Raw genomic sequence first — 12,850 nt, 5'->3', positions numbered from 1 at the left:
ATGCTACAAACCAAAACATGAGACTATATTGGATCTCTGAGGATCTTCACAGAGGACTCAAAGTCCAATGGCAGCTAGGCAGGATGAGAATCAGAAACCAAATAAAAGAAAACAATGTATAAAAGATTCCCATTTAGAATGGAGCAAACAAAATAACGCTGTTACTTTTCAGGGCATTGGAGAGAAGTCTCTCTTTGTTTGTGTTCCTATGTAGTTCTAAAGGAATTTAAACTGTCATTTTTTTTAATGTGATCATAGGAAATTGACTGTGGAAGTACTGTAAAATCTGGTGCTTAAGCAAACGTTTGAATTTAATTAGAAACTTATCAAACTACCCAAGAGATGTGTAAGCATTGAATTTTAAATTTAATGCATAACGTGAGATAACAGAAAATCTACAGTTCAAGTCTGGCATGAAAACAGGAGCAAATAACAAAGACATCTATAACATGAAAAGAAAGCACTGATTCTCGAGTGAAAACCGAGTCATATTAAGTCATGTTCAGGCACCTACACTAGAGCCAAAAAAGGACACCTGCAAAACGATGTTATATTACTACAGTTGAGTGGGGAAATAGTCGTTAATTGCACCCACTGGACAGAAACAGCAGAGAGAATGGTTTGAGATGAATGAAAATTCAATTTTCCTGACAGTTTGCACTTTCAGCGTAAACGTCAGCTTTGGGCAGCTGTGGTGTTTGATATTTTCCTTCAAATAGATTGCTCAAGCAATGACCAACAATAATCAAACTAAAGAAAGGTTCACTGCTTAGCAGAGGTAATAATTTTGTAGCTGATGCAAGGGGTTATACAAAATTTAAGATTTCAGCTCATCCATCAGGCAAGTTATCACTGGAAAGAGGTGATATGATTGCCTTGTCCAGAACAGTGGAACCAGAGGACACAGCCTGTACTTGAATGGGAGGTGAAGGTGAATTTAAAACCAATCTGCTGCAGATACAATATTTCGACGTGCAGGTGGGCTAATCTATGGACAGGCTCCCTAGAGAGATTGTGGAATCAGTTAGCAATGATTCATTCACATGCAAATTAGGTGCATTTCTTTCCATAAACAACATTTTGGTATTCAATGCATAAGTAATTTGAGCCGTGATATATGGATAAGTGCAGCATGCTTGCAAGAAACAGGTGATTTTAGTTCCCAAAGCTCTCCACCATTAAGATCCTCCCCACATCATCTCTGGGTCTGTTGTAGGCTGATTACTGTGATTAGTCAACATCACCACTGTATTATCCAACTACCAGGATGGAAGAAGGCAAACTCTAGGGACTATGGTCTACTAATTCCTGTGCATCATCTAGAAAAACCCTGCTGTCACTAACATCCAAACACCTCAGTTTTTCTAAGGTGCTGGAATCACAAGTCTCTCACACCGTAAAGTAAACTTGCTCATTCGCAGGAAATGAATGGGTATTTCTGGCTGTCAGCCTTAACAATCTCCTTGATTTGAATCAGGCCACAGCTGACTGTGCAAGAGCCACAAGTCAGGAGTAGGTGCCATAGGGCTTACCTGAATTACTCTCCCAGCATCACCAAAGTAATTCCTAATTTACATTTGTTGGTGCATTTTTGCACTATATGCAGTGGAGGAATGGAACACAATTTTTACCACAGTTCCTTGATAACCGGCCCAAACCAGAAATAAAACTGGAATACCAGAAGTTAACAACTGACAGAGTTGCTTTTGATGGCTAGGGAATCTAGAACACTGCGGCACAGTCTCAGGATAAGGGGCCGCTCATTTAGTATTGAAATGAGGAGAAATTTCTTCAAAGGGTTGAGAATCATCAGAGTTTTCTATGCCAAATGGTTCTGGAAGCTCCACCATTGAAAATATTTAAGATTAAAATAGACACTCAGGGAATCAAGGGTTATGCGGAGCAGATGGGAAAGTGAAGTTGTGGCCAAAGATCAGCCATGATTGTATTGAGTGGCAGCGCAGGCTTGAGAGGCATTATGGTCTACTCCTGTTCCTATGTTCTTATACTATAGCTGTGAAATCAGAATCAAGGAAATTTTTGGGATCTCTGTGCTTGCTGGTCATGGAGAGCTTTTAATTCAACATGTAGTTATATCACATATTCCCTGATTGCATTAAGAGATTGAAGCCTAGGCAAGTAGTTGGAGACCCACTGCCTTGTGATCTTATGCTGGCTGCACATGTGCACAAATCTTGGCAGACCCTCCAAACGGTTTGTTTGTGCACAGTTACCAAAGAAACAAAAGACTATCTTGGTTGACAAATGTTTATATTTGAGTGCTGGGGCAAGGAGATGTAAAGGCAGGGAAGGGGTATTGTTACAAGACCTGACTTACCTTATCGTCAGGCGGAGGTTGGGAGCTCCAAGTCCCGATAGGCCTCGGAGTTTCCATGCATGCGTGGAATGGAAGCAGGTTGCACATGTGCAGCCCAGCATTTCTCAGGGGACCTGCATGAAGAAAAATAGAAGAAACAGCGCAAAAAATGGATCAGGTGACCCCAGGAGCGCAGCGCCATAATCGAGAAGAGACCCAGACAGGGGACAGGGAGAGGTCCCAAAGAAAGAACAGGGAGTAGTCCCAGTTAAGAAGAAAGAGAAGAGCAAAGAAAGGGGCTCCAAGCAAAAAAAAAAAGGGCTGAAGTTGGGAGACTAAGTAACAAGGACTCAGGAGAAGCCAAGAGATCTAAGGAGGCAGCAGAGGTTGGTTACTCCGTGCTGCTGGGCCGTTGGGGCGAAGGTACCCCTTTGGAGCAGTAGTATTCTACTCGGTGTGGCCTAAGAGCTGAAGCTGTGCTTGCGAGTTTGTGTTGGAGTGCATGGTCAAGAATTTAGGGGAACAGAATCTTGGGATACAAGATTGAAACCCTATGAGGTGGGCTGTCATTGAGGCCATCTGAGCTGTAGCTACTTTTGGAGAGAATTCCAAGGCAAGATCTTCGAAGATGAAGACTGGAATCCCTCGTGAGAGAGGGACAGAGTTTCAATCAGATTAGTTGACTCAGTGTTTACTGACTTCTAGGTGAGTTGTTGAGAAATTCTTGGAATCTGTCTTGGTCAGACCTGCCATTTATGGTGCCATGTGATGCGTTTGACCAGTTTGCCTGTTAATTTGCATGTACCTCATAATAACTCTGAATGTTAAAGTAGAAGATAGATGTTGTAAATTGTTTTTTCTTTCTGTCCTTGTATAGCAAAGTTTATTTCTGTATGTTCAAAACACGTGAAATCTAGTGGCTCTATTCCCTTAGCAAGTGTCTTGCATATCAAACTTTGACTAAACAAAATGTAATCAGTTCCTAACCAGATTGTACCAAAAACTTAGAGGTCTGGTCCAGGATCATAACAGTACACACTAATGACCTTGCTTCCATAACTAACTCACTTTTCTTCCTGTACCACATTCTAATTCATTGTAAATTCTCACTCTGTAGGCACCACCTGTGTTTCCTTCCTTATAGTAACACATATTGTGTAATCACATCTCTTGCGTTTGAAATAGCCAGAACTTAAAAACAACTCTAATACATCATCAGGTGCTCACTTAGCCATTTATTATATTCACTCAATGATACTTTTTGTCTTGTCTGGCATTTCCCAAGCGTCAAACGTCTATTAATGAATCATGCCACACGAATGCAGCTCTTGGTTTAAAGTAGCCAAAGCTAACAATCAAGTCTCTGTTTAAGCCAACTCCATTTTGCTCCCAGTCACAGAACATGGGAAAGCACCTGACCTCCAAATGGAGCTTCCTCAAATCTTCATATCGAAAAATCAGTATTTCTGCTATATGGGGTTGGGCTGGAATATTGAATATGCTGATCTTTTTCACTGATGCAATGGTTTCAAGTAAGAGCAATGCATCTGCACTGTACCTATTCAACTGGCTTGCCATAGTTCACATGTACAGTACTCAGCACCAAACTTCAACAATGCAAGCTTATATAGCAAATTTAACAGTGGTACGAGCCATTTCAGGAGAAATGAAGCTATTAAGCCTTTGACTGCTCTCCTAATTGTCCTACAAAAAGATAGGCTTTGGGATGGTTTTAAAGGCAGGAAGTGCTAGATTGGCAGTGGGCTTTAGGAAAGGTTCGATACAGTAAAGCTCTAAAAAAAAAAGAAAACCTTGCATTTATTCTCAGAATGGTTTCAGCAAAGGTGGCCGCCATTCAGTCCATCATCTTTATGCCACCTCTCTGCGAGAGCAACTTACTTTGTCTCACTCCCCTGCTTTTGCCCCATTTTTAGGTTGGGGTGGGCGGGGGGGGGGGGTTTGTGGTGGATAATACACAGACGGCCAAAGTCGGAACTGGGAGTGGACACATGGCTGGGGACAGTTGGACAGGTAGAGTGGGCGGGCATTGTGGAGGATTTAAAGATACTGAATTTAATTTTAGGTGGGAGAGAGAGTTTGTGTGGTTGTCTCTTATCTACATGCCCATTTTTCGGTTGTGCATAACATAATTCTACTGTTTTGAATTTAACCAAGTACACAAAATTCATGTGTTTCATTGCAAAGCAGTAAAGCAACACCCCTTCTGTTAACACTGCCAATACCCTTAATACAAAATCACAATCCCATTACTGTTAAATTTGCCCAAAGGCCATGACTTGACAGACTGACAAGTATTCACTGTGCACTTTGCAGTTTTCAGTTTGAGTGAACTTATGTCATTGTTTATTGCGTACTCCAAGTGCAACTCAAAATAGAGGAACCGAAAAGCAAGTCAACAGTTTCCTATGAAAGTCTCCCACTAAAACTCCAGCCATACTCTGACTGCCCACTTAAACTGTTGTAGGTGTTAGACTCAGTACTGTACTTCCTTTAATGCCAAATAAGAGAAGTTTATTTGGCACACTGTTGATACTGAGTAGGCTGATACTCAATTCATTCCATGAAGTTTGAATGCACAAGCAATGGTTCAGAGGAAGAAATTGCTCCATTAACAGGTTTCAACAATTTTTTTTTCCTTGTTGAAGGAAGAACAGCGCCCATAAAAAGAATTATTAAAAAGAGCAAATTGATCATTTGGCACTGTTTAATTTTGGTTTCCTTATTTAAACCTTAGATTTCAAATCTCTTAGCCAATAGACATTTGTGCCTCCTGCAAAAAGTTGCTGCCATTCGACCTTATCAAAATAAAAACAATTTCAGAAGTAATGGCATAAAGGAACTTTCATAAAGGATAGGATGTTGTGAGTGAAATATTCTCCATTTGGACATGTATTTTTTTGTAAATCAGTATCTGAGAGCACACTTTCTAACCTGCATCATTAAATATAGCTTTTCTGAAGATATGAGACACAGTTATTTTATTTTTTTAATGCTCTCCATGCTTAAACTTTTGCTATTAACTAATTGTGTTTTCCCGCCCAACTTCCTTCCCTCCCCACATTTTAGCTGTTATCTGTTTCTCAAAACCCCACGCTCATATTTCACAAACCTTAGCCATACACCAAAATAGCCCTCACCAAATCACAAATGACATCCTCTGACCATGCTGCATTCTCTCCCATCAACTCTGCCACCTTTAAAATGCTTGATTAACTACATCATCCTTCGTGAACATCTCTCCATCATCCAGTTCGTAGCATGGCACTTGCTTGGTTCTATTCTTACTTATCCTGTTGTAGCCAAAGTAATGCTAGCCATGGTTCTGTTCCTGTCCAGCACCTTTACCTCCTGAGTCTCCAAGGAGCTATCCTTGGATCCCTCCTCTTCTTCATCCACATGCTGCCATATGGCAATGACAGACATGGGGTCAAATGCCACGTGTATGTTGGAAACACCTATCTCCAACTCTCTACTCACTCGCTCAACTCCCCCATCACTTCTGTATCAGTAGACTGCTTATCTGACTGACATCTAGTCTTGAATGAACTCAATTTCTTCCAGCTAAACACCGCAATATCTCCTGCTCCTACCATAATCTCCATACTCTTGCTAGTAATTCCATTCCTCTCCTGGCCACTGTTCTCACTGTTACAAACTGGACTGTTTGTAATCTTGACATTTAATTTAATTCAACCTCAAGCTGTATTTCCGACCCCATTTCCTCCAACCACAAAGACGACTGCAGACTCTCAGAATTAACATTGCCTACCTCCACCTCTGCCACAGCCAATATGCTGCTCAAGCACTCATACGGGCCTTTGCAATTTTCAGACTTGACTATTCCAAGCTCGACTGAATGGTATCCCAATTGCCACTCTTCACTTGACCTGAAACTCTGATTTCTATCCTGTCCACACCAAGTCATGCTCAGCCATCACCTGTTTTGGCAAACCTACTTCGGCTCTTAGTCCCTCAATGTCGCTAGTTTAAAGTTTAATACCTTGTTTAAATCCCTTGCTGGCTTCATCCCTCCCTATAGCTCTAATTCCATACACGCCCCCTCCCTCCCATCCCCGTCACAACCCCCTCAAAATCTATCCATTCCTCAGATTTTTGAGCTAAAGAAGCTGATATTAGGAGATGTGACCAAAAGCTTGTGGACATGAGTTTCGGCAAGGTGGGGGGCATGGGGAGAGGTAAATGGGGAAACAGAGTGGGTTAGGGTGGGAATTCATCCTCCTTCCATTTGCCTGACTATTGGAAGTCGTGCTTTCAGGCACAGAGGCCCACACTCTTGAATTCCCTCCCTAACCCACTCTGTTTCTCCACTTACCTCTCCCCATGCCTCCACTTGCCAAAACCCCTGTCCAAAAGCTTTTGGTCAAATCTCTTAATATCAGCTTCTTTAGCTCAGCAATTATCTTTTTCTTACATGTTTTTTATGAAGTGCCTTGTGACTTTGTTTTACATTAAAGATGCAATATGAAAACAAGTTGTGGTTGTTGTGCAACACAGTCCTCAGGCAGGACAAGCAGATATATCTGTCCCCAACAACCCTATTGAAGGAGTGGGCTTAACTGCGGCAGATGGAGATGGGAAAGGACCTAAAAAATAGATAAATCAAAATATTTTCTAAATGGCAAGAGGCTAGAAACTGTGAATGAGCAGAGAGATTTAGAGGTCCAAGAACAGCAATCACTAAAAGCTTGTGGACAGATACAAAAAAAACAGGAACAGAATGCTGACCTCTACTCCAGGATGACTGGAAGTTATGTCACAGCTGTACCGAACTCTGGTTAAACCCCATCTGGATACTACATTCAGTATGACAACTTGAAGAATATACTGGCCTCCAGAATAGTACTGGGATAAAAGGATTAAATTAGAAGGACAGATTACATGAATTATACCCCCTTGATTTTAGAAGAATAAGGGTGATTTAACTGAAGTATTTCAGTTGATCAAAGGATTTGATAAGGTAGAGAGAGAAAGAAACCATTTCCTTGCATCAGAGAACACAAGGGACATAACCTTAAGTCAGGTGTGATGTAAGAATGCACTTCTTCACACAGAGGGCAGTGGAAATCTGGAAGTCTTCTCACTTCCACCCCCAAAAAGCTATTGAGATGAGCTTAGCTGGAAATTTCAAAAAAAGGATTGACAGACTTTGTTGGGCGAAGATATTAAGGGTTCAAGAACCAAAGTGGAGTTAAGATGCAGATTCACCATAAACGAACTGAATGGCAGAACAAGCTCAACAGGCTGACTGTTGATTTTGGGACAATAAGTAAGACAGAGATAAGGTTATTTGCTCAAAGTGCGAGAGCTGGAAAGACTGAGCTCACTAATACAATACGCATGCACCCTACAAATGTTTAAACTAACATTTGTACAAACCAAGCTACAGCAATTTGATTTTCCAGCTTCCAGTTTGTCATAGTGACTATGCAGAAAAACACAACGCCCAATCTCGAATCAGCTTAAATATTATAATGCACATCTACACTTTCTTCTAGCTCGCTCTCTCTCCAATGGAATGCTCCAAATTTCTCAACAGGCTTTTCAGAATTCTAGCTTCACCTCGGTGATGGCAGAATAAGAACCTCTCATTTTAAACTTCACCTCCAAAAAACCTCGACAAGAACCACTTTACTGACCAAGCTTTAGGTCATATTTCCTAATCTCTTCCCTTAGGTCCAGTGCCAATTTTCCTTACACGATTGCTCATTCAGGTGTTTTTTGCATTCAAGTCACTAAATACAAGCTGTTCTGTGCTCATGGCAAAATTGACTTCCCCACACCATTGCACTAGAAATATTCCATTTTTGCATACATCAGGTTCAAATGTACACTGGTCAACCAGTACCAACCTGAATTATTAACTTTAATGATCCTTGTATTTATAATTTTACAAACCTTAATATTCTCCATCATGTCCACATACCCCATCCAAAAATCAATTACAGGTTTAAACTGTAACAAAATATTTGGGAATCTATTAACAATTTCATCATGGTATTCAAGTGACAAACCATTCAAATTTTCTCTTGCTGTTTATCCACCCAAGGCCCTGCGCACTAGCTTGCTTGAAGCCATGGTCAACCATTTGTTAAACTCTACATGCAATGTCACCTGTTATTTCCAATAAGTCAGCTATTATTTTCCAACAACCAAGTAATTACCACTAGCCAAACTTGCGATAGTTACACATGCAATTTGTATCTTGATTACAAAGGTTGTCTTGCGTCAAAGAAAATGCACATCAGCTTTCAATAGATTAAAAGTACACCCAAAGGTGAATGGCTTCAATGTGTCATTCGTCCACTGGAATGCAGAACAGTAATAAAACATTTAGTTTCTACATTTTAGTGTTACTCAGTTTATTACACAAATGACTGCCATGATTACTCGAAGATCCATCATCTCCTATTGAAAACGATGTAAAAGCTTGCTCTGTAGAGTGCATAATTACATTAGTAATCCCTCTTTAATCCCTCCAAAACCTCTCTGCCACCGCAAATCTGGGTATTAAAAAGAAATTTGACAGATTATCTTCAAACTTGTCCCCCCCCAACCCCCCCAACCCAACCCAACCAAAAAAAGGCTCTCTCTCCAGATTAATGTTCCTGCACTTCCTCTTCCACTTCTCACTTGAATTCTTTTGGCTTTGTGTTGCTGGTGCCTTACGATTCTCTGGTTCTCTGAACTCTTTGCTGCAGCTTCTGCTCACTCCCGTACATTTGTCTCACTTGCCACCTGTGAAGCTCTCGTTTCCACAGGCTCCTGTCCTTGAGCCTCCCCCCTACCACCACCGACAGACCCCCCCCAAAAAAAAAAACAACCTCCCGACCCGTCCAACCGACCGGCCGGCCGGCCAGCAGCCCAGGGTCCAGACCACCCACCGTCTCCAGGGACAACTTCATCCCTCAGGCTCCTCTCACTGGCAAATGGGGTTGGGGGGGGGGGAGGAAGGAGGAGGTAAGGGTCAGCGGACTGACCTTTGAAGTTGAGATGCGCGGCCAGCTTGATCCTCACTTCGCCGCTGATGAACTCGCCGGGGCTGTAAACCACTTTGCTGTTCTTCAGGGCGACACTCAACTCCTGAACTTTCCCCATGGTCGCCACCGCCGCCAGACTGAACCGGAACCCAGCGTGCGGCCGGCCGCACAAACGCCCTGACGTCACCGCCTCCCGCCCCGGACCCCGCGCACCCCGCCCCGGACCCCGCCCCGTGCGACAACGTCACAGTCCACCCCCTCCCCTCCTTACCCTTCCCCCCACCCCCCCCCCCCTCGCGATCGCACGGCGCACGCTCCAGCAGCTGCCGGCCTTCTCCCACGTGCCCATCCGATTGAGTGCGGTGGGGTCGGGTTGGGGGGCCCGTCTGGACCCAACCTTTCCATTGCTTGCAAACAAAAAAGAAATTAAATGGGTTTGAATAAAGTAAAAGCAAAATACTGCGGATGCTGTAGATCTGAATTAAAAACAGAAAGTGCTGGAAAAACTCAGCAGACAGCACCTGTGGAGCCAGAAACAGAATTATTGTTTCGGATCCAATATTGGAAGAGGAGTCATATTATTACAAAGGAGAGTCATATTGGACTCAAAATGTTAATAAAGTCATTTAAGTTCTCAGGGTGGGTGCATTGCTTGAAATGTCTTGACCCAGGGGGGTTCCACAAGGATCAGTGTTGGGTCCCTTGCTGTTTGTGGTATATATAAACAATTTAGACTTGAATGTAGGAGGGTTGATCAGTAAGTTTGCGGATGACACGAAAGTTGGTGGGGTGGTAAATAGTGAGGAGGATAGCCTTAGATTACAGGAGGATAAATGGGCTGGTCAAATGGGCTGATCAGTGGCAAATGGAATTTAATCTGAATAAGTGTGAGGTGATGCACTTGGGCAGGACAAGGCACGGGAATACACGATAAATGGTAGGACCCTGGGAAGTATTGAGGATCAGAGAGACCTTGGTGTGCATGTCCACCAATCCCTTAAGGTAGTGGGACAGGTAGATAAGGTGGGTAAGAAGGCATATGGGATACTTCCCTTTGTTAGCTGAGGCATAGAATATAAGAGCAGGGAGGTTCTGCTGGAACTATATAAAATGTTGGTTAGGCCACAGCTAGAGTATTGTGTGCAGTTCTGGAATCTGCATTATAGGAAGGATGTGATTGCACTAGAATGCAGAGGAGATTTACCAGGATATTGCCTGGGCTGGAGAGCTTTAGTTATGAGGAGAGATTGGATAGACTGGGGTTATTTTCCCTGGAGCAGAGGAGATTGAGGGGGGACATGATTGAGATGTATAAAATTATGAGGGACATAAATAGGGTAGACAGGAAGGAACTTTTCCCCTTGATGGAGGGTTCAATAACCAGGGGGCATAGATTGAAGGTAAGGGGCAGGAGGTTTAGAGGGGATGTGAGGAAGAATTTTTTCACCCAGAGGGTGGTGGGAATCTGGAACTCAATGCCTGATAGGGTGGTAGAGACAGAAACCCTCATAACATTGAAGAAGTATTTGGATGTGCATTTGTGATGCCACGGCATACAAGGCTATGGGCCTAGTGCTAGAAAATGGGATCAGAATACTTAGGTACTCGTTTGACTGGCACAGACTCGATGGGCTGAAGGGCCTTTTCCTGTGCTGTAGTCCTCTATGACTCGTCTCCACGTATGCAGTTGGGCCTGTTGAGTTGTTTGGCATCCTTCTTGCTTCAGCAATTGCAACACAACATGTTGCTATTTGCGTCAGATCTAATCTAGACCAATTCACAGTGGTTAAGCTCGGCAACTGATCATCAGCTGCAGTAGTGTATCAGGAAAACATAAGCGACTCCCCCCTCTGCCCACTATCAATGAAATGGAATACACTGTAGTTATAACTTACCCGTCAATAATTTGCCTGCGCCCAATGCAAAACTTGGTTCTGAAAGTAAAACGTTCCCACTACTGATGAATTGAACCTTGACCTCGAGCAGCAACTATTTGGAGATAACATGTTCTGGGTGAACAATGGAAGTGATTTATTGTTTCTGGATTTATATGTACAATTACTGTTAAGCACCCACATTACGTATGAGAAAGATTAATAATACCAGTCAGACACTTTTGTAACATGTTTATTCATGGATAGCATTTAAATTGTCTGTTGTTGGATACAGCTCAAACTTTAGTCCGTGAAAAGCTTCAGCAGGCAAACCAGTCGGTTCAGTCCTTTTTGTAGAACTTTCAGTAATAACACACTTCCCAATTAGTAAATGGTAATCTGATCCTTACTGGGTGCAGTGTTTGCACGGATGCAGTGATTCTGGCCAAGAAAAGTGCTCTGAGAAATATTCTTTTAAACAAATTAATTCTGGGATAACCAAAGGTATTACCACAATTCTAGAAAACAAAGCCAAGATTCTCAGTAACCAACTATATCAAATAGCTACTGGTACGAGTGAACCCAAGATACAACACCAATTTGCATTTATATAAGGCCTTTATACGAAATAAGGTAAATGAGCTTGTGGCACAGATTGAAATTGGCAGGTATGATGTGGTAGGCATCATGGAGACATGGCTGCAAGGGGATCAGGACTGGGAGCTAAATATCCAAGGATATACATCCTATTGAAAAGATAGGCAGGTTGGCAGAGGGGGTGGGGTTGCTTTGTTAGTAAGAAATGAAATTAAATCGATAGCAAGAAATGACATAGGGTCAGATGATGTAGAATCTGTGTGGGTAGAGTTGAGGAACCGCAAAGGTAAAAAAAAACCATAATGGGAGTTATGTACAGGCCTCCAAACGGTAGTCAGGATGTGGGGCACAAGATACACCAGGAGATAGAAAAGCCGTGTAAGAAAGGCAAGATTACAGTGACCATGGGGGATTTCAATATGCAGGTAGACTGGGAAAATCAGATTGGTAGTGGATCCCAAGAAAAGGAATTTGTGGAATGTCTACAAGATGGCTTTTTGGAGCAGCTTGTGGTGGAGCCCACTAGGGAACAGACAATTCTAGATTTAGTGATGTGTAAAGATTTGATAAGGGAGCTTAAGGTGAAGGAACCCTTAGGAGGAAGTGACCATAATATGATAGAATTTACCCTGCAATTTGAGAGGAAAAAGCTGGAATCAGATGTAACGATATTACAGTTGAATAAAGGCAACTACAGAGGCATGAGGGAGGAGCTGGCCAGAATTGACTGGGAGATGAGCCTAGCAGGAAAGACAGTGGAACAGCAATGGCAGGAGTTTCTGGAAGTAATTTGGGAGACACAGCAAAAATTCATCCCTAGGAAGAAGAAGCATACTAAAGGGAGGACGAGGCAACCATGGCCGACAAGGGGAGTCAGGGACAGCATAAAAGCTAAAGAGAAAGCATACAATGCGGTGAAGACTAGGGGATTGGGAAGCCTAAAAAGACCAACAGAGGACAACTGAAAAAGAAATGAGGAGGGAGAAGATTAAATATGAGGGTAAACTAGCCAGTAATATAAAAGAAGATTGCAAGAGTTTTTT

General features: G+C 42.5%; 1 protein-coding gene across 3 annotated transcripts in view; it reads right to left on the bottom strand.

The window, feature by feature from the left end:
* arrdc1b (arrestin domain containing 1b) overlaps positions 1–9,500 on the bottom strand; it is a 64,869-nt gene extending 55,369 nt beyond the window's left edge. For 2 of the 3 annotated variants that reach the window (XM_078550297.1, XM_078550300.1), the window contains exon 1: positions 9,337–9,500. In XM_078550297.1, coding sequence (XP_078406423.1) covers positions 9,337–9,454 — 118 coding nt within the window. In that variant the 5' untranslated portion in view covers positions 9,455–9,500. The remainder of the gene's footprint in view (positions 1–9,336) is intronic. The other variant, XM_078550298.1, reaches the window with a different exon arrangement.
* Between the last annotated feature and the right edge of the window lie 3,350 nt (positions 9,501–12,850).

The sequence above is a fragment of the Cetorhinus maximus genome, chromosome 10 (genome assembly GCF_964194155.1).
Source record: "Cetorhinus maximus chromosome 10, sCetMax3.hap1.1, whole genome shotgun sequence".
NCBI lineage: Eukaryota > Metazoa > Chordata > Chondrichthyes > Lamniformes > Cetorhinidae > Cetorhinus > Cetorhinus maximus.
The sequence above is the reverse complement of the archived record's forward strand: the minus strand, read 5'-3'. Positions and strand labels throughout refer to the sequence as shown.